Below are 26,851 nucleotides of genomic sequence, written 5' to 3'. Positions count from 1 at the left end.
CTCATGGAGATTCAGTCCTGCCGGCAGTCCTACTTCACCGTCTTCTGCCAAGCACCCAGGAGATGACAATGGCCAGCAGTCGTACTGCACCGTCTGCTGCCAGCAAGATGTATAGAGATAGATGAAGTGGATCAAAACAAGAAATAGACCAGATTTGTTTTGTATTCATTTCCTCCTCCCTTCATGAAATCAACGGCCTGCTAAACCCAGGGTTTTGAGTTCTATCCTTGAGGGGGGCCATTCTGTTTCTCCTTGATGCAAAGCCACCCCTTTTGATTTTAATTCCCTGTAAGCCAACCCTGTAAGCCATGTTGTCAATCGCCCCTCCCTCCATCAGAGCAACAGCAGACAATCGTTTCGCGCCTTTTTTCAGTGCAGACGCCATAGCACTGGGAACATGGAGCCAGCTCAGATCTCCGCAGCAATTATGAGCACTATAAACACTGTGCGCGTTATCCAGCAGGATATGCAGAACCATAACCTGGAAGAAAAGCAAAACCAGGCGAGGAGGTGACTGCAGTGTGGTGACGAGAGCGATGAGGACATGGACATAGACTTCTCACAAAGTACGGGCCCCTGCAATGTGCACATCATGGTGTCAATTGGGCAGGTTCATGGTGTGGAACGCCAATTCTGGGCCCGGGAAACAAGCACAGAGTGGTGGGACCACATAGCGTTGCAGGTCTAGGACGATTCCCAGTGGCTGTGAAACTTTCGCACGCATAAGGGCACTTTCATGAACTTTGTGACTTGCTTTCCCCTGCCCTGAAGTGCAAGAATACCAAGATTAGAGCAGCCCTCACAGTTGAGAAGCGAGTGGTGATAGCTTGCAATGCCAGACAGCTACCGGTAGGTCGGGAATCAATTTGGAGTGGGCAAATCTACTGTGGGGGCTGCTGTGATGCAAGTAGCCAACGCTATCACTGAGCTGCTGATATCAAGGATAGTGAGTCTGGGAAATGTGCAGGTCATAGTGGATGGCTTTGCTGCAATGGGATTCCCTAACTGTGGTGGGGCGATAGACGGAACGCATATCCCTATCTTGGCACTGGAGAACCAAGGCAGCAAGTACATAAACCGAAAGGGGTACTTTTCAATGGTGCTGCAAGCACTGGTGGATCACAAGGGACGTTTCACCAACATCAAAGTGGGATGGCTGGGAAAGGTACATGACGCTCGCATCTTCAGAAACTCTGGTCTGTTTCAACAGCTGCAGCAAGGGACTTACTTACCAGACCAGAAAATAACCGTTGGGGATGTTGAAATGCCCATAGTTATCCTTGAGGACCCAGCCTACCCCTTAATGCCATGGCTTATGAAGCCATACACAGGCACCCTGGACAGTAGTCAGGAACTGTTCAACTATAGGCTGAGCAAGTGCAGAATGGTGGTAGAATGTGCATTTGGGTGTTTAAAAGCGTGCTGGCGCAGTTTACTGACTCGGTTAGACCTCAGTGAAACAAATATTCCTATTGTTATTACGGCTTGCTGTGCACTCCACAATATCTGTGAGAGTAAGGGGGAGCCGTTTATGGCAGGGTGGGAGGTTGAGGGAAATCGCCTGGCAGCTGATTACGCGCAGCCAGACACCAGTTAGCCAGAGTGGTTAGAAGAGTACAGGAGGGCACAGTGTGCTTGAGAGAAGCTTGGAAAAGCAGTTTCAGGAATGGCCAGGCTATGGTGCGAAAGTTCTGTTTGTTTCTCCTTGATGGAACCTCCCTCCACCTCTGGTTTCACTCTAGTTTCCTGTAAGCTAAGCACCCTCCCTTCCCCCCTTCGATCACCGCTTCCAGAGGCAATAAAGTCATTGTTGCTTCACATTCTTTATTTATTCATCACACAAATAGGGGGATAACTGCCAAGGTAACCCAGGAGGGGTGGTGGAGGAGGGAAAAACAAGGCTACACAGCACTTTAAAACTTTAAAACTTATTGAATGCCAGCCTTCTATTGCTTGGGCAATCCTCTGGGGTGGAGTGGCTGGGTGGCTGGAGGCTCCCCCACCAAATTCTTGGGCGTCTGGGTGAGGAGACTATGGCACTTGGGGAGGAGGGTGGTTGGTTACACAGGGGCTATAGCAGCAGTCTGTGCTCCTGCTTCCTTTCCTGCAGCTCAACCATATTCTGGAGCATATGAGTTTGATCCTCCAGCAGCCTGAGCATTGACTCTTTCAGCAAGCTGACGCCACCTACCATCTTCAGCCCGCCACCTCTCCTCGTGGTCATATTGTGTTTTCCTGCACTCTGAGATTGTCTGCCTCCATGTATTTTGCTGTGCTCTGTCAGTGTGGGAGGACAGCATGAGGTCAGAGAACACTTCATCACGAGTGCGTTTTTTTCGCCTTCTAATCTTTGCTAGCCTCTGGGAAGGAGAAACATATGCAGCTGGTGGAGGGGAAAAAAGGGAGAGTGGTAGTTAAAAAGACATATTTTATAGAACAATGGGTACACTCTTTCATGGTAAACCTTGCTGTTAACGTTACAAAGCACATGTGCTTTCATTACAAGGTCGCGTTTTGCCTCTTGTTGAGGGTATGCCGGTTTGGTGTGAGAGATCATTCCCACAGGGCCGGGCAGCAGAATTCGGCTTGCAGGCAGCCATGGTCAGCCACAGTCTTTTGGCTTCTTTAACCCTCATAACATGTGGGAATGGTTTCAAACAGCAGCGACCTCATTTCCCATACGAAGTAGCTGTTGGGTTGGCCATTAAAAATGGGTTGGCAATTTAAAAGGAGGAGCTGCAGTTTCCGGGTTCACGTGCAGCAGAAACCCAACTAACCCCCGCCGGTCCCCCCTCCCCCAATTCTCTGGGATGATGGCTTCACCCCTCCCCCCACTGCGTGGCTAACAGCGAGGAAGATTTCTGTTCAGCCAAAGGCAAACAGCCCAGCAGGATCGGGCACCTCTGAATGTCCGCTTACTGAAACCACCCCATTTCAACCCGGTGACCATGAATGATATAACTCTCCTGAGGGTAACACAGAGAGATAAAGAACGGATGTTGTTTGAATGCCAGCAAACACCGGGACCATATGCTGCAATGCTTTGATCTGCAATGATTCCCGACTACGTGCTACTGGCCTGGCATGGTAAAGTGTCCTACCATGGAGGACGAAATAAGACTGCCCTCCCCAGAAACCTTTTGCAAATGCTTTGGGAGTGCATCCAGGAGAGCTTTATGGAGATGTCCCTGGAGGATTTCCACTCCATCCTCAGACACATTAACAGACTTTTCCAGTAGCTGTACTGGCCGCGAATGCCAGGGCAAATTAATCATTAAACACGCTTGCTTTTAAACCATGTATAATATTTACAAAAGTACACTCACCAGAGGTCCCTTCTCTGCCTTCAGGGTCCGGGAGCCCGCCTTCGGTGGGTTCGGGGGGTACTGGCTCCAGGTCCAGGGTGATAAACAGATCCTGGCTGTTGAGGAAACCGGTTTCTCTGCTTCCTTGCTGTGAGCTATCTACAACTTCCTCATCATCATCATCCTCCTCGCCCCCAAAACCCACTTCCATGTTGCCTCCCACTCCTTGGATGGAGTCAAAGCATAGGGTTGGGGTAGAGGTGGCTGCACCCCCTAAAATGGCATGCAGCTCATCATAGAAGTGGCATGTCTGGGACTCTGAACTGGAGTGGCTGTTTGCCTCTCTGGTTTTTTGGTAGGCTTGCCTGAGCTCCTTAATTTTCACATGGCACTGCTGCGCGTCCCTATTATAGCCTCTGTCCTTCATGCCATTGGAGATTTTTTCAAATATTTTGGCACTTCGTCTTTTCGAATCGAGTTCTGCCAGCACGGATTCATCTCCCCATACAGCGATCAGATCCTGTACCTCCTGTTCAGTCCATGCTGGAGCTCTTCGGTGATTCTGGGACTGCATGGTCTCCTGTGATGATTAGCTCTGCATGGTGACCTGTGCAGATGAGCTCACCACATTGGCCAAACAGGAAATGAGATTCAAAAGTTTGCGGGCCTTTTCCTGTATAGCTGGCCAGTGCATCTGAGTTGAGAGCGCTGTCCAGAGCGGTCACAATGGAGCACTCTGGGATAGCTCCTGGAGGCCAATACCATCAAATTGTGTCGACAGTACCCCAAATTCGACCCGGCAAGGCTGATTTCAGCGCTAATCCCCTTGTTGTGGGTGGAGTAAAGAAATCGATTTTAAGAGCCCTTTAAGTTGAAAAAAAGGGCTTCGTTGTGTGGACGGGTGCAGGGTTAAATCGAGATAACGCTGTTAAATTCGACCTAAACTCGTAGTGTAGACTAGGCCTAAGGTGCCACAAGTACGCCTCGTTTTCTTACTGTACTATGAGTTATTCTAACGGCTCAGTTGGAATTTTTAAAAACAATGACAGAGAAATGAACAAAAACCCAAGAAGAAAGTGAGCAAAAAAATATAGAGATGTGAAATTGTTTTCCAAATGTAGGCCCAGATGTGAAGTCAGAGAAGTCTCTTTGGGTTTACACTGGCAGAGCTGACAGTAGGATTTGGCCTGGGAACACCCTCTACTACAGATATGGATTGTAGATTTGTAACAGAACTGGAAACTTCTGAGGTTCAATTTCCATTTGGCTCTGACAAAATATGAGTTCTGGACATGGTCCCAACAGGGCTAGAATTATTTTCAAACAATAATCTCTTTTGTTTGCACAGCATAGTCTTCCACTTAGTTATACATAAATCTTTTAAATTAAATTTCCCTTTAAAAAACCCAGTGTTTAAAGGCATAAAGTGGTTTGCTAAATTCAAAGAGGTTTTATGAAACCTAAAATTTTGGGGGAAAGGGGTGTTGTAAAGCCCAAGCCAACTCTAAAGTCTCCCATGCCTACAAAATAGGTGAATCTGTCACAAACAGAGGAGTAGTTGTTGTTCTGGTTTCCTTTGCTTTTCCTGTAACAAAAAAGAACAGACTGCTACTTTACAGTCAGCAATGGAATCAGTTCTCTTTCTCTCTCTCTCTCTCTCCCTCTTGAGTCAAACAAGGCAGGCAAACCATGCTTTTCAAAACACAACTGCTGTGGACCACACACAGAGCCCGAGGTTAACATTATTACTGCTCCTGTGTCAGGCCTTTCCTGGTCTGCAGTGCCAAACCCACTGCTTATTTCTTTATTAAATAAGATTTTTTTTCAGTAGCTGTGTCTCCCTCAGCCTTAGTACAAACTCTTTCCTTAGAGGGAAAAGGTCAGCATTGTGCTATCTCCTTGGTAAAATTGCAGAGTCAGCATTGCACCAGGGAAGTTGCAGACAGTTCCCATCTTCTCTGTCCCAGTTACACAAAAGGCAAAAAAAACCCAAAAGAAGTAAACATGTTTCTCTTTCCTTCTTTCATTTTGTGTTTGAAGAGGAAGTGTGTGATTCCGTTTAGGAGCTTCAACTCTGATTACAATAATTCTTTTGGCTTGTCTCAGGGGCATCAGATTCTTCCAAATATACCTCAACTTAAAATTAAGATTTGTCCTGTGATGTTACTGACATAAACTGTGACCTTATAGATCACTGTTGCAACCAGGGTTCGATGGTGGCACCAGTTCTTATACAGAGGAGGCCAAGTGGCGTGTCTATTTGAAGGTTGTAGTTTGCTGGTTATGATTATGCTGTCTGTATGTGTGTATCATTTTTGTTCTTGAAGTTATGAATATTGGCTATGTATTTGTTTAATTCTAAGTAGCCTCAGTGAAGCATTTGGTCAGCTTCTTGAGAAAGAATTATTCTCAGTAAGTGCCCAATCAAGAAACACTTAACTGACAATGGACTTTGGGAGACGCCAATCCACATCTGAGCTTTCCTGGGTTTCCTGGGTTCCTGGAATGTTCCTGGGGAACATTCAAATTAACATGTAAACAATGGCGTCGGCCTGCAAAAAGCTGAATCATTCATAGACATGTGATTTGCCCAGGTGACTGCAAACTCCATCTTGTTGAGGGGATTTTACACAGAAGAACAAAGGGGTTTCCATCCACAAGAGAAAGACTATATAAGGCCCTGGAAACCCCTCCACGTTGTCTTCAGCTGGCTCAGGAGATAGCCTCTCCACCCCAAAGGGACGCCTGAAAGAAACTGGAACAAAGGACAGTAACTACTGGGGTGTGAGTGATTGCTGGACTCAGACTAGGAAGGAGTCTAGTCTGTGAAAGAAGCTTATTGGAACATCTCTGAGGGTGAGATTTACCTCCATTTAGTTTCCTACTGTATTAGGCATAGCCTTGCATGTTTTTGTTTTATTTTGCTTGGTAATTTATTTTGTTCTGTCTGTTATTACTTGGAACCACTTAAATCCTACTTTTTATATTTAATAAAATCACTTTTTACTTATTAATCAATCCAGAGCAAGTAATTAATTCCTGGGGGAGCAAACAGCTGTGTATATCTCTCTATCAGTGTTATAGAGGGCGAACAATTTATGAGTTTACCCTGTATAAGCTTTATACAGACTAAAATGGATTTATTTGGGGTTTGGACCCCATTGGGAACTGGGTATCTGGGTGCTGGAGACAGGAGCACTTCTCAAGCCGTTTTCAGTTCAGCCTGCAGCTTTTGGGGGATGTGGTTCAGACCTGGGCCTGTGTTTGTAGCAGGCTCGCGTGTCTGGCTCAACAAGACAGGGTACTGAAGTCCCAAGCTGCCAGGGAAAATGGGTAGTCTCAGCACATCAGGTGGCAGTCCCAAGAGGGTTTCTGTGACTCAACCCATTACATGTCCTTCTATAAAACATGAAGTTCTCCTTAATCCAAAATGTGTCTCTGTGACATGGGACAATGTTGATAATAAAATCTTCCCACCACAATAAATCATACACATCCTTCAAAGGATAAGCAGCCATTTGGGGCTTATTTCCTAAAATGCAGCAGTCCCAGAGGGAAAAAAATTGAACTTCTGCCCATGTGCTCAGAATGGCTCGCATTTAACACGCCCTTTGTCATCACAGCATTATCAACATGCATTCAAGCCATTTCAAATACATCCAGGTATAAAAGATACTCTCAACTATCTAACAGATCATCATTATTTACTTTTACTTTACATTTACTTATGATGGTCAGTTTCAACTCACTGCTCTCACATTACATTGCTTCATCTAGCTTTTTTATAGGCAGAGCTATGAAGAGATTTCTGAGCCAGGGGATACATCTCTCTTTTACACTCTGTGTGCTACCTTTCCTCCTAGTGAAGTCTTTCTTAGTCCTTTCTCTGTCTTTCCTGTTCTCTCTGTCCAGCACAGTCTTCCTCCCTCCATTCTGTCCCTCATTCACATTCCCTAATACTCTTTTGTAGCTCATCCTCTTCTATATGTCTTCTCTGAAAACATCCACTTGATGTACAACAGCAGTCAAAAGAGCAAACAGAATGTTGGGAATAATTAAGAAAGGGACAGATAAGAGGAAAGAAAATATCATGTTGCCTCTATATAAATCCATGGTATGCCCACATCTTGAATACTGTGTGCAGATGTGGTCGCCCCATCTCAAAAAAGATATTTTGGAACTGGAAAAGGTTCAGAAAGGGCAACAAAAATGATTAAGTGTATGGAATGGCTTCTGTATGAGGAGAGATTAATAAGACTGGGACTTTTCAGCTTGGAAAGGAGTTGGCTAAGGGGAGATATGATGAGGTCTATAAAATCATGTCTGGTGTAGAGAAAGTAGATAAGGAAGTGTTGTTTACTACTTCTATTAACACAAGAACTAGGGATCACTCAATGAAATTAATAGGCAGGAGGTTTAAAACAAATAAAAGGAAGTTCTTCTTCACACAGTGCACGGTCAACCTGTGGAACTCCTTGCCAGAGGATGTTGTGAAGGCCAAGACCATAACAGTGTTCAAAAAAGAACTAGATAAATTCATGGACGATAGGTCCATCAGTGGCTATTAGCTAGGATGGGCAGGAATGGTGTCCCTAGCCTCTGTTTGCCAGAAGCTGGGAATGAGCGACAGGGGATGGATCACTTGATGATTACCTGTTCTGTTCTTTCCCTCTGGGGCACATGGCACTTGCCACTGTCAGAAGACAGATTTCTGGGCTAGATGGACCTTTGGTCTGACCCAGTAGGGCCATTCTTATGTTCTTATATCTCCTCCCCCTTTCCTCCTTTTATATGTTCTTATATCTCCTCCCCCTTATTCTCTCCACCAGCTGTGTGCCTCCCATTCTGCCATGTGTGTCTCCTCACCCTGACATCCCTGGCCTTTGCCCTCTCACCACAATTAAGAACATTGAACTGGCACCTCAAGCTAGTAGCAAGGAACCCAGGTTTTGGGAGCTCTTCCACTTGTAATATTGGGAGCAGAATTAATGGCCTTGTTCTAATCAGTGCTCTGATCCCTCCTCTGCCCAGAACTGATTAGAACAAATATTTCACAAGCACTGTAGCAGCTGGGGAGAGCATCCTGTTCAAGGCTGGTAGGCTCCCTTTATGAAGCACATGGGCTGTCTTTATCTTTCCCCATTCACAGTAACTTTGCTCAGAAGTACTAATACATCATAGAAGCCCTAAGATAAGACAAGATCTAGGTAGTTTCTTACTTGGATGACTGGATAGTGAAAGTCAAATTCTTCCCCCACAGACTCATTCAGTGATACAGGAATCATTTTTTTATTCTCCACCATCTAGGATTGATAATCTGCAAAAAAAGATATCTTCATATTTCTCACTGTATATATCATCAAGAAGTATGGCTTCGTCCCAAGAAAAGATAACCAGCAAACAAAATTCAGTTAGAAGCACTGGGCTACTAAAGAATCCCACACCCAATTGGCTTCATTACTTATTATGGTTAATTATGTTGTGCTTCAAAGCTTCTTCTATAGGTTCAGCTTCAAAGCCATCTTCCTCTGCCTATTACTGTAGAAGGATCAGCATTAATGGTTAGAAATCAGGCTTCATCTCTGTAAGTTCTCCTTGCTAATGGACATACACGCCCTTTCACGGATTTGACTAATCACTAGAAGATCCAAATTGGGTCATAATAATATTAAAATTTTCATCTCAATTATTCTCTCTCTTCTAAGACTCAATTATCCAATTTGACTCAAGCTTGTACGGTCAGAAATAGAATAGCTCCATCAGAGATTTTAAAACAACAGTGATTAACTGAAAACTATTCAAAGGTCACAAAAGCTTGAGTATAACATTGAAAATAAGACTTGTTACCTCCTGTGGTAAAGTCACATAGAGTTTAATAGGAAGGAAGTCAATTGTGTTCGATAGAAATTACTCTATAAACCTGTGGCATTTAATAGAATTTTATATCAGAAATTAATTCTTTACAGGTGAGTTTGTGTTTTACAGGAAGCTATATGACTTTTCATAAGTGGAGAACATTGCTCTTCTTTCAGAACTGCCATCAGTCCTACATCTGGTTGTCAAAAAGTACAGTCATATCAGAAAAATCTAACAGGTTTAAAGAAAAAGATGCAGAAATACTGGATATATTCTCCTTTCCCTGAAATCACAACCTGGGAAATACAAAGCAAACTTGAGCCTACGAGCATCTCCTTGGCAAAAATACCATTGGCTCTTAATATTGTTCATTCTTACATTGATGCCACTTTCCTGTTCCTGGGTTCTAGGGTTCACAGGCCTGCTGACAGGTTCTGTTATTGAGCATGCATGTGAATGGAGGCACTTACTTGATTTTTTTCCCCTCCCAGTTATCTTCATGCTCCTAAATTTCAGGCATCTGGTCACATCACAGACCTGTAATCAGACTTGAAAATATTCTCTGAATGCTACTTACATAAGCAGATTAGTGCCAAGAATGGTGCCTCCAAAGACAGAAAAATTCCTACATTTTGATCAATCCAATACTCCCAAGGACAGGAAAAGCCATAAGTCTGTATAGCTGGAGCTACATTAGAGAATCCCATTTCCCATGGAGAAAAAAATATCACTTTCCCTCTCCTGCTCATTGACTTTTTTATGCATTTCACAGGACAATTGGGACTGCAGCTTCACATTTTCTCTCTTTTCTTCTTAGAGTATTTTAATAGTTTCCTTTGGTGCAGCATAGAAAAGTAAAGTTCAACTTGTCTGTCGTTTGGTTTACAGAGTTCAGGATTTTAACTGTCTCCTTTTCCATGATAACCTACAAACGTATGATTGTGTTAACTTGTGCTTGGGGACAGCAACAATTAAAACATAACAATAACTTTTATGCATGAAGTTTAAGCTGGTAACACTTTGTATGTGTGGAGATCACACAATGTGTGGAACAAGGATACTTAAAGATGGTTTGAGTAATACAGAAATAATACAACCAACTTAAAAATAGCATATCTGGTTGTGAATATGAGGGACTGGCCTAGCTAATCAGTTCCTAGCTATTAGGACAGAAAATTGTGTATCATTACTAAATTGGCAAACTCATCTCTTGACAACAATTAGGCTTCTGATGTGCTGAGACCACTGCCTATCATGCTAATCAGCATTGTTTCACTGTTTCCTTGTATTTCCCCATCTGTATCAGTCTGTTGTCTCTTGTCTTATACTTGACTGTAAGCTTTTCGGGGCAGAGACTGCCTTTGTTCTGTATTTGTACAGCACCTACCACCATGGGGTCCTGGTCTATGACTAGGGCCTGGTCTACACATAAGATTTACCAGTAGGTTGACCTTGTTATGTCGTTCAGGGCTGCAAAAAATGTCAAACTAGCTACCCCCTCTTAGGGAGATGGATAACCTGTATCAATGGAAAAAGCCGTTCCATCTATGCAGGAAGTGTCTACATTACAATAGCACAGCTGTAGTACTATGCCGCTTGTAGCAGCTGTAGTATAGATATACCCTAGGGCTTCTAGGCAGTGGGGAATACAAACAAACATAATAATCCCTGACTGATACATAAGCAAGTGTCATGCTGTAAAGAGATGTCTCTTCCCCTACCAGCCTAGGGATAGAGGACCACATGCAGCATGACCTTGTATGACTCAGAATGCCCAATGCAGAGTTTCTTCTCTATTCCCTTCCCTATGACTAGGCCTTCAAGCCTGGGGTTCCTCACTATTCTTTCCTTTGGTGCTGACCTAAGACTGGGGGTCCTAGTCAGAGGAGCTCCCCTCATCATTAAGCTCCACTTTGACTGCCTAGTGGTGAGGAGAGTGAAGAGGTCACCCAAAGAAATGCAGATACCCCAGAATATTTCTGTTAAAATTTGGGGCTAGGTTTGGGAGGCCCAAATCACCAGGGAACTGTACAGATTCTAGAGAGCTCCTGCTTGCTACGTTGCACTAAAAAGGTAAGCTCCACATACCGTCTTTTGGGCCAGAGGTTGTGAAGTCTTGAGAACCCAATAGGCCCTGGCTCACCCATGGGTTTTCCAGGTTCCATATTCATATTTGATTTCTAATTGGATTCAAATTGGAATTCAGGCCTGATATTTGTTTATTTGTTGGGTGGTAGCACCAAAATTTTAGATATATTCCTATTTAGACTTAGGAAAGGCCCTCCAAAAAAAATATATTGCTCTTCCCTGTTAGATTTTTTAGCTATAATGGCAGCAGCAGACCTGCTCTTATTCCTATTTGAAAACTATTTGAGTGCTGTAGAATATACCTGATACATGGAGCATGGGGTGTGGGGGGCAAATACTAGGAGGAGTACTCTCTTTTAAAAGCTAATTATCCAATTCTCTGGTGGATGGAGTTCAAGATCAGAGTACTCACTAATAATGTGGGTGGTCTGGGCTGCTCTGTGGTGAAGCTGAAAGCTGAACTCAGTGTAAGGGCGTGGACTGCACAATGGGAGAAAGAAAGGGTGAATTTATTATATTTTACTTTGTGTAGGTTAGAAATTGTTCATGGAAATACCAGTGGTGATAGAGTGTTGGGAGAGCTAGAGAGCTTCATTTTAGTTTAATAAAGTAAGATACTTGACAATAAATTGAAGCAAAATTAAATTAATTTCCATATTCAAAGTGGCCCTGAACCAAAACCCCAGCTGCAAAACAGCCCTGAATTCAGGAAATATCAGATCTGGAACTGAACTTTGTGGTGCATGCTGGCCCAACTCAATTTCAAAAATATGAGGCTATTATTATCCTGACAATTTGTTTTTAGTTTATATCCCCTTCTCCCACCATAAGCCTCTTTTTCCATAGACTGTAAACTTTTTTGGGACAGAGATTTTGTCTTCCTTTGTATATGTACAAAGCTGAGCACAATGGCTCCCCCAATCCTGGTTGGGGTTTTCAGTCATTACCACAGTGCAAACTTTTGGCCACAAGTTAAAATTCACCTTTGAGTAATAGATTTGAAAGGCTCCACATCCTGTTCCTGTCTTCTGAACAAAAGATTTTCAGCCACTCTTGTAGTCAGGCTTGCTGTTTCTTTGTCAGAGAGAAGATATTTCCCTTCCCAAAAAATTACATTTCTGTACTCCATGAACAAAATTATGCCTGAGTTATTGATGCACCACAGATAGGGTCAGGTGCACTGCCTGAGCAGCTGTGTCTAAGGACTTTGGGCCAAACTCTATGTGTAAATGGATAAAGCGCCATTAACATCAACAGAACTATGCCTATTTACACCAGCAAATAGTTTGGCTCATTATGCCTGTGAATGGTGTAACTCCTCCAGGGTCATTGGAGAAAACAGATTGGGAATCTGCTCTTGCTACACTCTTGAGACAGTACCTCTAGCATCCCTTCTAGGGCAGCTCTGTTGAAGCAGAGAAGTCAGAGCCATGGCCCTAAACTCAGTCCCTTAACTCAGTCCCTTTGGGCCTGTCTGTGCTGGATGACATCTTTTCCTGCATTCCCTCACTCTGCAGCCAAAGGATTGCTGCGCTTCGGTTGGGCGTACTAGAGAAGAAAGAGATCCTTCTATACTTTCTCCATCTAATATACTCATGCAGGGCCAGGCATAATTTGGCCCCAAGACTTACCCTACTTGGGACAAATTTAAGGTGAGGATTTTGTTAAGAAAAATAAGTGGGCCTTTCATGAAATTCTTGGCAAAACATCCTCAGCTGTTTCCTATTTTCTTTAGATGATGTGAGTGAGTTATTCTGAGTGATTATTGTGAGCAAGGAGACTTCCTTCCTCCATGCTTTAAACATTATCTGGAGAGTACCAATTTCAAGGACTCTGGAGTGTCTTATGATTGCACCATTCAAGAGTTTCATTCCTTATTACTTTAGTTTTCACTTTATTATGATTTATTTGCTTGGGCCAACTCACATGGATTCTCTGCACTCACTGCATTTTTTTCCAATTTTCTTCAAAACAGCAATGCCCACCATATTGTTCAGTAACTTTTTCATTACATTTTTCTAATGCATCAGATCTCTTTAGTAACTCTGTAGTGGTATTATGCATTGCCAATAAAAGCTGCAGCTCACTGGCATTACACATCTTAATAGCTCCATTAAGCGGTTATATACAATGGACCAGTTGACAGAGAGTCTGTGTGATACAGCAGTGGGCTAAGGTCAGACTGGTAAACTGGGGTAGACTGCTCCTTTGGGAATGGAAGATCTGGGCTTTCTGTGAGTATCCAATGATCAGGGGCTGGATACCACGGGGAATACTCTGAAGGGACTTGTGGGCTGGGGTGTAACTATTGTCAAACTATAGGGCAAAGGCAGGTCTGGTATAGCCCAGAGGAGAGTGCTTGGGTGGCTGATGGGCTGGTTGTGCCAGGGAGCTAACAACCAGCTGGCATAGGCAAGCCTCCCTAGTGCTGGAGGCAAGTGGCAACAAGGTGACTCAAGAAGCATCACAGCTCCATTAAGTGGTTACGTACAATGGGCCAATTTCTGATCTCATTTACATCCCTCTAAATCAGGAGTAGTTACTTTGGATTCACAAGGGTACACACACAAGAATACAGAAATTGACTCAAGGTATTCTTACTGTGCAATACTATAATACACTGTATTAGAGCCAGGCTGGGGACATTAATTGCCCAAAGCCATGATCAGATTTGGTGACTGCATCTTTTTAATGTCAAGCAGACCACAACTCCCAGAGGTGCACTGGTGGGAATTTATCACTACATAAAGGTTACCTGCGGAACCTTAATTCTGCCTCCTTGTGTGTTATGCATATACAATTTTAATTGCATGATCCCATGTTATTTTTTCTACAGAACCTCTACCTCTACCCACAGGATAGATTGTGCTCAGGAAACGAGATATATTTTTTATTTTCAGCATTCAATGAGGGCCCCTTCCATTATTTACTGCACACTATCCAAAGCCTGCAGCGAATAAAACAAATATTAATTTCCTGGCAGTCTTTTCTAGGGTGCTCATCATTGCAGTATCTGAGTGCATCCCAAAAATTTTAAAAAGTTATCTCCACTGAAGCATGACAGCACTGTCCCCACTTTACAGATGAGGAGACTGAGGCCTGGTCTACACTAGGTGGGGGGATTGATCTAAGATACGCAACTTCAGCTACGAGAATAGCATAGCTGAAGTTGACGTATCTTAGATGGACTTAGAATCACTTATTTCGCATCCTCGCGGCACGGGATCGACGGCCGCCGCTCCCCCGTCGACTCCGCTTCCGCCTCTCGCCCTGGTGGAGTTCTGGAGTCAACAGCAGAGCGATTGGGGATCGATTTATCACGTCTACACTAGATGCAATAAATCGATCCCCAATAGACTGATCACTACCCGCTGATCCGGCGGGTAGTGTAGACTTGGCCTTAGATAAAGAGACTTCTCTGAGGCCACACAGAATCAGAATTTGAACTCAGGACCGCTTGACTCCCAACTCTGTATTTATGCCCCAGACAATACTGCCTTAAGTACTGAGCTGTGACAGATATGGCAGTTTCCTCGAATATCTTTGGCAAATATTATTGAATTAAGTTTAAATAGCTTTGGAGTCCATTGTATTAAATGCAAAGCTTAAGTATTATTGTGGATGATCAAAGGACTGTAGTGAACAATGTGGCATACAAAAATGAATTTTTGGGACTGTGTGTGCGAAGTAGATTTCCTGAGAAAAATCCAGGGGGAAGTGAATGCAAATTCCCATCCCCATCCCCAGCCTCTGATTATGCAAAAACTCAGGCTTTTGAAATTATGCCCTGAGGAGAGGGTGATGGTCTGCTGATTACCCATTCCCAAGGTCCCAAGATCAAAGGCCCAAACTGCATAAAGGAGTGACTCACAGATTCATTGGTGTTCTTATTCGGAGCTGAAGCTGTTGTGAACCTGTGACCCCAGAAAAAAACCTTCCTGGGGTTTGAAGGACTGACTGCTTCCGCAGCCCTTGCTTGAGGGGGTGGTGGTGGAGTGATTTCTGTTAAGCTTACTAGTGTGTGTGTAGCTTCTTTTATTATTTTAATATGTTTTCTCTGTAATGCTTTCATTTTAAGAATAAATGTGGTTGCTTAGAAAGAGCTATGTGGTAAATTATGTTGTTTCTAGCCTCTGAGGAGAAAGCAAAGCAAGCCTGCTTAAGCAGTCACTTATTGGGGAAATTCAGTGTAGGCAGGGAACTGTGCAGCCTGCAAAAACTCCAGTCAGGAGGGAGAGAGTTTTGGGTCTCCCTGCATAAGAGCTGACAGAGGAGGTGGCAGGAGCCTAGGTCAGTACCCTTGTGGATCACGAGGAAGGGAATGTAGGTGCAATTGCACTGAACTGTGACATAAGCATCAACAGCTCTCATTGGCATCATTTGCAGCTGTAAGTGCAAATCAAACCAGAGAGTTTCAAGGTAGGCACCCAGAAAATGAGGAACATATACAGGAACATGTGAGAAGTTTAGCTTAAATGATTCACTGAGCATCATACAGGAAGACTATTGTTGAGGCAGTTATAGAACTGAGTTCTCCTAGGTGGCGTTTACTTGCATTTATTACAAGACCATCCCCATCCTCTAATTCTTCCTCAGTTCCCTACTTATTCTCCATACGCCTTCCAATTTCTAGAGCAAATGTAGCAGGGATAGTACAAACAGCCTCACTATTTCGGAAATCTTAAAGCATTCCCTGAGCACCGTCAATCATCTGCACTGAATGAACCAGAGGGCCTGTGGAAAAAATAGACTAGTATGCGATCATGTAACTGAAGACTGTACCATAATGAATTCACATAAGGGGACCAAATTAAGGGTGCACTGTGCAACATGGATTCTATTATTTCCTAACGTCCCAGTGCTTGACTTTGCAAAACATTCTTTCAAAGTAGTTTTTTTAAAAATGCTGCTTTTCCTACAGTCTTGTTATTAAAAAAATGTAAAACCAAATTCCCATCACAGCTGCCTCCAACCCCATCACACGAACCCTGATTTTTCAGCACTGCAACATACCTTGAACTACCAAACTAAATTAGTTAGCACAGGATAAGACTTATCTCATGGGAAAAAAGGTCACTGGAGACATATGTGGGGTCTGGAAGGGTAGGAGAGTGTCAGGAAGAGCCCTGCCTGGCTTTCTCCCTCCCTCACACTGGAGAGGCTACCCTTGTTTCTGGAGTTCCTAATGCTGTGTATGCTGCTGCTGGGGCCTGGCCTTAGATGCTGCCAAAATTTTGTTCACAATGCAAGCAGCAGAAGGGAAGTGATGATTTTAAAAAGTTTAAATCTCAGCCAAACCTGAACAGAGTTTCGTGACACGGATAAACTTAATTTTGGCATCTTTGAAGTTTTGAATGCTTCCCTTTGCAGTGTTAGTAGTTTTCTCTGAAACATAGTTTTTTTTTTCTATGTAATATTCATATAGAATTGTCAGCCTAGAGATAATTTTATATCGTGTAAATTAACTTTTTTCAGGGTTTTAAACAAGTATTTGGGCAGTATAGGTAAACATTTTGTAGTAAAATAGTTTGGCTAGCAATATAATCTTTTCTATGGTCTTTCTGATATTTTAATGAACAAAAAAAGTGAAAAAGTGACTGCTATATTTAAGTTTGAAAAATAATCACTGATTGCACACTAGTAACTTTATATCTTTTTTTAAACAAAGACGTGATAGAGCTGTGAAGATACTGATGTTTTGAAGATGTGAAGAAACATTCCATTGTGAATCATTATGCAGTAGTCGCCTGTTACTATTTGGCGTGAGATTACAGCCAGTTATTTACAAACCTATTAAACTCTGAATTGGAACAACGAAAAATGCTGATGACAAACTAAATGGGACAGTATTAATGCAAGTTAACAAAAAGATAAAACAAAATACAAAACATTTTTTTTAAAACTTTTGCTGTTCTAAACTTACAAAGCAAATTATAATTAAGGTAGACATACGGTCTGTAACAGAGTACTGCTAGGCCAGTCCTTGCCTACAGACAGCCCCGCAACCTGAAGCAAATACTCACCAACAACCACATATCACACAACAGAACCACTAACCCAGGAACCTATCCTTGCAACAAAGCCCGTTGCCAACTGTGCCCACATATCTATTCAGGGGACACCATCACAGGGCCTAATAACATCAGCCACACTATCAGAGGCTCATTCACCTGCACATCCACCAATGTGATATATGCCATCATGTGCCAGCAATGCCCCTCTGCCATTTACATTGGTCAAACTGGACAGTCTCTACGTAAAAGAATAAATGGACACAAATCAGATGTCAAGAATTATAACATTCATAAACCAGTCGGAGAACACTTCAATCTCTCTGGTCATGCAATCACAGACATGAAGGTCGCTATCTTAAAACAAAAGAACTTCAAATCCAGACTCCAGCGAGAAACTGCTGAATTGGAATTCATTTGCAAATTGGATACTATTAATTTAGGCTTAAATAGAGACTGGGAGTGGCTAAGTCATTATGCAAGGTAGCCTATTTCCCCTTGTTTTTTCCTACCCCCCCCCCCCAGATGTTCTGGTTTAACTTGGATTTAAACTTGGAGAGTGGTCAGTTTGGATGAGCTATTACCAGCAGGAGAGTGAGTTTGTGTGTGTATGGGGGTGGGGGGGTGAGAAAACCTGGATTTGTGCTGGAAATGGCCCACCTTGATTATCATGCACATTGTAGGGAGAGTGGTCACTTTGGATGAGCTATTACCAGCAGGATAGTGAGTTTGTGTGTGTGTGGTTTTTGGGAGGGGGGTGAGGGGGTGAGAGAACCTGGATTTGTGCAGGAAATGGCCCAACTTGATTATCATGCACATTGTGTAGAGAGTTGTCACTTTGGATGGGCTATCACCAGCAGGAGAGTGAATTTGTGTGGGGGGGTGGAGGGTGAGAAAACCTGGATTTGTGCTGGAAATGGCCCAACTTGAAGGATCACTTTAGATAAGCTATTACCAGCAGGACAGTGGGGTGGGAGGAGGTATTGTTTCATATTCTCTGTGTGTATATAAAGTCTGCTGCAGTTTCCACGTATGCATCCGATGAAGTGAGCTGTAGCTCACGAAAGCTCATGCTCAAATAAATTGGTTAGTCTCTAAGGTGCAACAAGTACTCCTATACTTTGTACTGTAACCGACTGTTTTTATACTCCCTAATAAAAGATCATATGGGCTGCAGTTGGTAAGCACAACAAGACTAAGTTAAATATACTCTGGCTGTCTTAACTCAGAATTTCCTTGCTTTTGTGGATTTATGTTAACCCTCTAATGTTCTTTTTAATGTTATTTTATCAGTAATCTTATTATTATCCAAAAAACTAGCTGAAAATTAGTGCTATAAGGACCAGCAAGCACATTTGTACAGCTTGAAATGTTTAAATGAAAACATGTTGCTTACTTATAGGAACAGACCGTCCTTAAATTCTATGCTTGCAAGAAATACTCATTTTTTTGTGTTTTCTTTGGCTTTACGGATTCTACAGAGAAAAGAAAATAAGATTCAATAGTTTTACACTTGACACCTTCTATTACCACCGAATCAAAAATTTACTAAATAATCAATTACACTCACTAAAAGAGAATAAAGGGCACCGAGTACTTTGCAGGATTGGACCTCTAGTCAGGACAGGAATTAGTGCAAAACTATTCTGATTTCTCATCTCTGGAATTATCCCCAGGTAGGTTCTGCAACAGCTGCTTTAGAAGCTTCTAAAGTAAACTCACATCACGAGCTCTGCAAACCACACTATGGGGATCCAAGATGTTTTAGTTGATAGCACTGTGACCTCATTTTACCCTCAACGAGAGGAATCTTTTTTACCTCTCAGCCAACTCTTTGTATTCCTTTACTCTGTATTGTGAGATACAAAGTATTATAAGCCAATGTAATATGATGTTTTAAAACATTTTCTTCTTCTGTACAGAGGACATGTTGAAGTAACCAGTTACCCTGGCCTACCTTCTATAAACTAAAAGATCCTAGTTTGGCAACAAGAAGAATTATAACTTAGAGATTTCCAAACATATTTTTTATCATAAAAATAAATAGGTAAATAATAATGCTTTGCAGTAAGGTAGCTCTTTGTGTTTTCTATATATTTATATGGTCTCTACTGCCATAGTATCAGAGCGCCTCTGACATTAATGAATTTATCCTTACACAACCCTCTGATATAGGGAAGTATTATCCCCATTTTACAAATGGAGAAACTGAGGTAGAGAGAGATAAAGTAACTCTCCAAGATCACACAGGGAGTCCAGCAGAGCTAGGAACTGAATTCTAATCACCTAAGTGAGTCCCTATCCAGTGATATAAAAACCACAAGATCAACCTTCCTCTTTTGTTTCACTTATGCAGTGTAGGTGCTATAGTTCTGACCTGTTGCTTACATTACTCAATTGTTGCGTGCATGTTTCCCTAATCCTCCCACATGAACCAAATTTTAGCCCCCTATTCCCATCATCAAAGGCCTTAACAGCTTTCTTCCTTCGAGGTGCACGTTACATGCATCCTCACTAGGAAAATATGTGAGGAGAGCCTAGGGTCCACCACAACCTGCTAATGTGTGAAAACAACAATCTGTTTTAGCCATACTAGGATTCTACCTTGTGTGAGCTAACACCTGGGAAAGAAATATCTATTTTGTCAGTGCAGACACACCTTTACCTTCCAGCACAGATCTCATTAGTGATTGCATCTAACTCAACAGTCTCCTGTCATGGAAAAGCCACTCTATCCAATGTCTCTTCTTAACAGAGTGAGCACTTTGAGGCTGCTGCACCATTCCCAAGCACTAAGCAAGCACATGTCCACCTAAGTTATATTAATGCCTATCATTTCTGTTCTACCACAAATAAGCTCACTTTTGTAACTATTCTCATGGTTGTTCTAGTTTTCACTCCCAGTGTACAGTGCTGATAATTCATAACAGCATATGCCAGCATTGCTCCAGCCTGCCTCACAGCAGGAAAACCTTACCGTTTCTGGCCATTACCGCAGCCTCATGACTCAGTTCAGTGTTCCTTTCTTCTTTCATTCTCTCTTAGGCCCACTTATATAGGGCCTAATCCTGCCACCTTTACTCAGGCCCATAGGCACTGACTTCCCCTCTTTCCTATGGGTGCTCGACCCCCATCTTCCCCCCAGCCCTGCCCCCACTCCATCTCTTCCATGAGGCCCTTACCCTGCCCCGCCCCCATTCCAACCCCTTCCCCAAAGTCCCCGTCCCAACTCCTTCCCCAAATCTCTGCCCCGGCCCCGACTCCTCCCCTGAGCGCGCCACATTCCCGCTCTTCCCCCTCCCTCCCAGAGTGTGTTAACACTGCCAAACGGCTGTTTGGCGGCGGCCGGGTGGGAAGCGCTGGGAGGTAGGTGGAGGAGCGGGGACACGGCGTGCTCCGGGGAGGAGGGGGAGGTGGGGCGGGGGGTGAGGGGAGCTTGGCTGCTGGTGGGTGCAGAGCACCCACTAAATTTTTCCCGTGGGTGCTCCAGCCCCGGAGCACCCAACAAAGTCAGCACCTATGCTTAGGCCTTTAATTCCTACTTCCCCAAACTAAGAATTGCGACATTTTATGGCTTAATTTGAAAGCCTAGCAGACTGAGGCCTGGCCCACATTACAAAGTTAGGTTGACGTAAGCCACCTTGTGTCGATCTAGTTGTGCATGTGTCTACACTAAAATCTGTCTCCCACCTGTGTAAATACCCCATTACACCAACATAGTAACACCACCTCCCCAAGTGGTGTGGAGCCATGGTCAATGTACTGAGGTTGTGGCAGAGCAACTGTAGACACTGCATGACCTATCTCGACTCTAACAGTCCTCCACAGCTGCCTAACACTGACTGCTCTGCTCGCAATTGTGAACGCCACTTCCCAGGGGTCCTGTAGTCCAGAAGGTCCCCCCTGGTCCCCCTTAAAGACCCTTGAATTTTTGAAATGCTTTTTCCTGATTGCCCAGTAGGGTGAGCACACCTAGCAGCTCTTCATTGTTGTGTATAACTGCCTAGCTAACCATACTGGCCACATGCTCCAAAGACGCTCCAGCTTGAAGTAGACAGGAGATATTGGATCTCCTGGGCCTGTGGGGAGAAGAGGGTGTGCAAACACAGCTACGGACCATCTGAAGAGATGTTGACATCTACAAAGAGATTGCACGTGGGATGCAGAAGGGGTGTGATAGGGACCAGCAGCAATGCCACGTGAAAGTCAAGGAACTGCAGCTAGGCGTACCAGAAGGCCAGGAAGGCCAACAGTCGATCCAATGCTGAGCCGCAGACCTGTGCTTTTACAATCAGCTGCATGCGATACTTGGTGGAGACCCCACCACCCTCCAGACCACTGTCAATGCCTCTGAGGCGCCTAAGCCAAAGGCCCCTGGTGCGAACAATGAGAGGAAGAAGATATACAGGCGATGGAGTGGTCCAGTTGTTCAAGAAACCAGGACCTGTTTCAGACTTGACTGCAGTCCATTCAGGTCTGGCAGTTGAGTACTGATGAGCTTGATGTCGGGGAAGTATCTGTTTGTAAGCGTGAAAATGTATTGTCCATTATATTGATGGCATCCCCAGCAAAACAGTTCACAGCAATCAACTTTTCATTAATTTACTTGTACTAGCAGAAGTAGCAGTACAACCAACAGAGGTAGCCTTATCTGCTTTTCATTGCCCTGCAGAGTTAGGCAAGGGAGACCAGGCAGAGCAGTTAGTTTATGTCCACAGGGATGTCCCTTGAATCCTCCTGAGCAATCTCCACGCTACTTTCATGGAGGTACTCTGCAATCTTGTCCCAGAGGTTTCTAGGGATGGCAGCCTTATTTATTTCTTGAGGGTAGGACACTTTCCCCCACCAGTCAGTGATCACTTTGGCAGGCACCATTGTAATAGACAGGCTAGTAGCATATGGGCCCAGGTGGCTTCGGGACGCCAGCAGCTGCTGTGATCTCTCTGCCTTTGTTACTTTCAGGAGTGAGATCAGCTAAAACCACCACGACCTGTGGAAAAGTGTCAGTATCCAGTGCCACTGCCCTCTATTCATAGTTCATGCGACTGAGCAATTCCCTCTGCATTTCCCTCACCTCTGGTAGGCCATGCTCATCATGGCTGGTGCAGTGCGTGGTGCCGTTTACAGGCACTCCCAAGCAGAAGTGTCAATGAACAGGTCTTGTTTAAAATTTTAGGACAGCAAGCAAGGGGAGTTCGGAATCTAAATTCGCTTTCCATTATGACTATACGGACAGTGGTACACCTCTGTGTGTTTTATCTGCTGCGGCTGCTTTTTATGGCCTCCCCCTCTAACCCCATGAAATGCCTGAACCAGCTAAGGAGGAGAAAGACAAGGACTTGGGATGATATGTTCAATGAAATCCAGCAAGTCAGTGCTTTATCAGACTGTGAGCACATGGCCTGAAAGGTAAACATTACAGACAGCCTGGAGAAGGAAAGGAGTCCTGATGCACTTAGCAGCCATGCTCCAAATTGGACAGAAGCAGCCCTGAGTTTCTGCTGCCCTACCTGAAACTAGGTTAGAAGGGCCCCCATATACAGTGACAGAGGTTGAGGTTTTTAGGAGGGGTGTGCACTACTTAAATAGGAGCTTTAGAGATTTCACAACAGTACAAAGAAAAGAGGCGCAGTGCACTTTCTCTATGTCCCAACTGGAGGCAAAGATGATAATAATATCAATGATATGCATAGAGCAAGTCAGAGAGCTCTACCTACATGCTATTTAAAAACGTACATGTGAACAGGCTTAAAATAGCTCTTCTGGATTTAAGATGAGGAAAGTAAGTAGCAAATTTTTTATGGGCAACTGACTAACCCAGAAACCCAAACTCAGAACATAAGTGCCCCAGCCTGTTCTAGCATGGTTGCCCTTGTGATCACTTGTTTTGAATGTCCATAGGCTCATCTGGAAAATAACAGTCCAACCTGACTCCTCCATTGAATCTTACTTTAATATCCAGTATTCAGTTACAGTAGTGACACATTTCCTTAGGCAGTCAGAAAAAGTTGCCTTTTAAAAAGCCTTTTATTATGGAATATGTCCTGCTGAGAATGGAATTCTTGGAATGTTTTACATAGAAAGATTCCATAGATCACAAAATGTGCCTAACACCTTTAAAGATATACTTGCAAACGGAGTCAGACTTCAAAGACGTATCATTCACACTTTGCATATGTTGCAGCTGTTTTCTATGTCCAAACTGCCTAATCAGGTTTTAGTTGAGGAGCAATTACTAAATACCTTCCCCTATCATTTCTAAGAGAAGCTATGATATAAGCATAGGACTGGGAGCCAGGAACTCCTGGGCTCAAAACCTAACTTTGTCACTGACCCGCTATGTGGCTTTGGTCAAATCACTGCATCTCCGTTTTCCCCAATCAGAAGACAGCTAAATATTTACCTCTCTCCTGCTTCAGGGTGTTTTGAAGATTAAAATCAAATCAATCATAGGACTGGAAGGGACCTCCAGAGGTCATCTAGTCCAGTCCCCTACACTCACTTGTAATGTTCATATAATACTTCAAAGATGAAACAATGTAAGTGCTTAGTATTATTAATTGAGCAACTCTGCCAAATAAACGGTTTTCATACTCAGACCAAGCATGGAAAGTGTTAGTCTGAAATTATTATTTTTACTAAAGCAATAACAGCTTGAAAACAGGAATTTTGTATAGAATCTGTATCATCACTAGTGAAATAATACTAACTCTAACCTAGTTTAATGGTTTTGAGTCACTACTTATCCCCACTAAGGACTCTGGATGCAAGTGCATTTATATTTGTACATGTACCTTAGACTGAAAGTCTGCTCTTTGTTGTTTTATTAGTACTCTGCTGGAGTCTCCTTTCTTCTTGTTTTTAGCAGCAGGGCTAGTTCTAGTGCAGCTGCCAGCCTAGGATTCCTCAGGTTTCTAACCTTCACTTGATCTGTTTTTCATTTCACTGTAAATTGGTTTTAAATTAGACTTTTCTGGTGCTGTACTTTAGGGTATGCATTGCTCCAGTCAGACAACAGATTTGTCAGATAGTGCTGTTTGAGGTATTTCTGGTTTTTTGGGTGGGTATTTTTGTTTTTTTTTTTAATTCTAATTCTCATTTTAAACAAAACTATTACAAAGATTAAGCAAAATTTAGAGAGGCCACTTACAATGAAGTTATTCATACAAAAGACAAATACTATGAGAAGATAACCATATTATCATTATCCTTACCAAAAAATGAGTAGTTCTACTGTTCACTCAGTATCCACTTGTGATGGGCAGGGCAGCTGAGACAATTTCCTCTAGTACTGAGTAGTAAGTGATCAATTACAAGTCTCTCAGGAGCCCACTGTGGCAGAGTCAGAGGGTTACATTGTCCAACTATTCATTTATTGATGGGTTTTGATTTGTAAACTATTTTTATTCAGCACTTTACAATCCACTCTAACAGTAACAACAGAGCCAAAGGCCACACACACAGACAATTAAGAGTCAAAGTTAAGTATTTAAATCAGGGCTTATGCTTTATGAACAACAGATGACAGTCAACATTTTACTCAGTGGCATACAACATGGGATCTAAAAAAATAATTCTACTAGTTTCCCTTTTCAGGCCAAGCCTAGAAGTTCATCTTAACCATTTCAGTTTGGTGAGCTTCAGATTCTTCTCAAAAGGCGAGGGACAATCTCTAATGTTATTAATGATCTTTTCTAGAGTCAGACAAGTGTTGATTCCATTAGCCCTATGGAAGAAATCTTTGCTAAAATTTGTTAGTCTTCAAGGTGCCACAAAGACTCCTCGTTTGTTTTTTTTTGCTGATACAGACTAACACGGCTACCACTGAAACCTTTGCCCCAGTAGTACATGATGAAAATTCTAGCTACTGCGAGAACAATGGTGAAGAACATTTTCTCGTATTTACTCAGGTCATGTGAAAACAGGCTGCTTAGAAACAAAGCTGCAGGTGTAACATACTCTGTACAGTGGCGGATTAGCCACTGGGCCAACAGGACCCGCACCCAGGGGCCCCTGCAAATTGGGGAGGCCCAGGAAACATGGGCACCACCACACCCTGACCTGCTCCGTCCACCTGGCACTCCTGCTGGGGAGCTGTGAAAGCCTCCACACCCAACCCCACTCCCTAGCAAGAGTCCCAGGTGGGGGGCGGAGGGGGAGGGCAAATCCCACACCCTGACCCCATTTCCCTGTCAGGAGCGCTGGGGGTGGTGGTAATCCGCCTCTGACTCTGTACTTCCAGTAAATCTTCCAAGAACCTTGAAACTTTCTCTCAGAAAAACAGTTCCCAATTTCTGTCTTACCATATATCATAATTAACATTCCTTTAACATAGCTAACTGTTGCTATAGAAACTGAATAAAATTAAATAGAACAAATCAGTGTCTTTTATTAATTGAAGGTTCTTTTCTTAGTTCACCAACCCCAAAAGGTTCAAAAATCTTGAGACAGTACCCTGCCAAAATCATGAGATTTTAAAATATATATATTTTTCTGCCTTCTGATCTTTGAACTGGCCCCACCCATTCCTGTGTTTATGTGACTTTTGGTGCTGCCCACTCTCACAAAGTTGAGTATGGTGATTTTAGCAAGAATGCTCAGTCCCACATCTGTCCGCAGGGGTGGACTTAGGGGCAGGCAACCCAGGCTTGGAGGGCACCCCTGGGCTCAGGGTGCTATTTTTGTTGTTAGTGACAAAAAGGGAAAAGAGAATCCTAGCATGCAAATTTATCATCTTATAGGACAGGGATAAATCATGCATGCAAATCATGCAAAGTTGTGAAATGGGCTACAAATGCAATAAAAAATAAGGTATTCACAAGTTTAATAAATGGAGGGGGGGCTCTGATGACACTCCTCACAAGTGGTGCCATTTGGTGTAGGGCTTGCCCTGTCTGCCCATCCCCCTCTCCAGCAATTAATTTTGCACCCCCATCAATGCTATCCCCCCATTTCCCACATCAGTTCTGCCTCTAAAATCTGCTTGCCACATCATTTCTGCCTGTTCCTCAGAACCCACATCTTCCCCTTGACTGAGCCTCACCTCTGTCCGGGGGCGGCAGATGACTTTTTTGACAGCTGAGGCACAAATCACAGAATAGTTATTTCCACCCCCAGCCAATGTATAATTTAATAACTATTAAAAGCTTACCTTAGTTTATAGTGAAGCAGCTGGAGCTTGAGCTCAAGCCGCCACCATTGGCTCCTCACACACAGGGCCCATCACACAACAGCCCCAGCCCCTGCAAGTCCTCTGCAGCCCAGGCTTAATTGCTACAATCCTGCTGTGACCTCACCAAGCCATAATTCCTGCAGCAACACCCCTATGAAGTGACTCCTGGGTATGATAAATTGCTATGGTAACAAGGCAGCTTCATGAGGCACTATTAACTATACCAAGATTTGAGTCTCAGGCAGCACTACAGTCTTCAAACTTTCTGGTGTTGCCTTTTGTTACTGGAGGGAGAGAGAGAGAGAGAGAGCGCGTGTTCGCAAAAAGAAAAGGAGGACTTGTGGCACCTTAGAGACTAACCAATTTATTTGAGCATAAGCTTTCGTGAGCTACAGCTCACTTCATCGGATGCATACAGT

At 43.4% G+C, this 26,851-nt stretch overlaps 1 protein-coding gene across 4 annotated transcripts; it reads right to left on the bottom strand.

Annotated features, from left to right (window-relative positions):
• Positions 1–1,804: 1,804 nt before the first annotated feature.
• Positions 1,805–26,595, bottom strand: LOC142071888 (uncharacterized). 4 transcript variants are annotated; one of them, XM_075127712.1, is made up of 5 exons: positions 26,412–26,595; positions 9,739–10,086; positions 8,525–8,622; positions 3,327–4,890; positions 1,805–2,383 (listed from the first exon to the last, which is right to left on the bottom strand). In XM_075127712.1, the coding sequence occupies exons 4-5, from the start codon at positions 3,877–3,879 to the stop codon at positions 2,112–2,114; spliced, it is 825 nt and encodes a 274-aa protein (XP_074983813.1). In that variant the 5' UTR covers positions 3,880–4,890; positions 8,525–8,622; positions 9,739–10,086; positions 26,412–26,595; the 3' UTR covers positions 1,805–2,111. The 4 variants fall into 4 exon arrangements, with proteins under 4 accessions (XP_074983813.1, XP_074983812.1, XP_074983811.1 ...); XM_075127711.1 differs by lacking the exon at positions 9,739–10,086 and having other exon boundaries at positions 3,327–6,060; XM_075127710.1 differs by lacking the exon at positions 9,739–10,086.
• Between the last annotated feature and the right edge of the window lie 256 nt (positions 26,596–26,851).

Source organism: Caretta caretta, chromosome 4, assembly GCF_965140235.1.
Source record: "Caretta caretta isolate rCarCar2 chromosome 4, rCarCar1.hap1, whole genome shotgun sequence".
NCBI lineage: Eukaryota > Metazoa > Chordata > Testudines > Cheloniidae > Caretta > Caretta caretta.
This window is presented reverse-complemented; position numbering and strand designations above follow the sequence as displayed.

Bases quoted from the DNA above. Each gene is read 5' to 3' on its own strand.
- LOC142071888 (XM_075127712.1), bottom strand. From the start codon at position 3,879: ATGCAGTCCCAGAATCACCGAAGAGCTCCAGCATGGACTGAACAGGAG. The intron at 2,384-3,326 runs GTGAGTGTACTT...CCCCTCCACCAG, and splicing joins AGGCAGAGAAGGGACCTCTG to CTGCATATGTTTCTCCTTCC.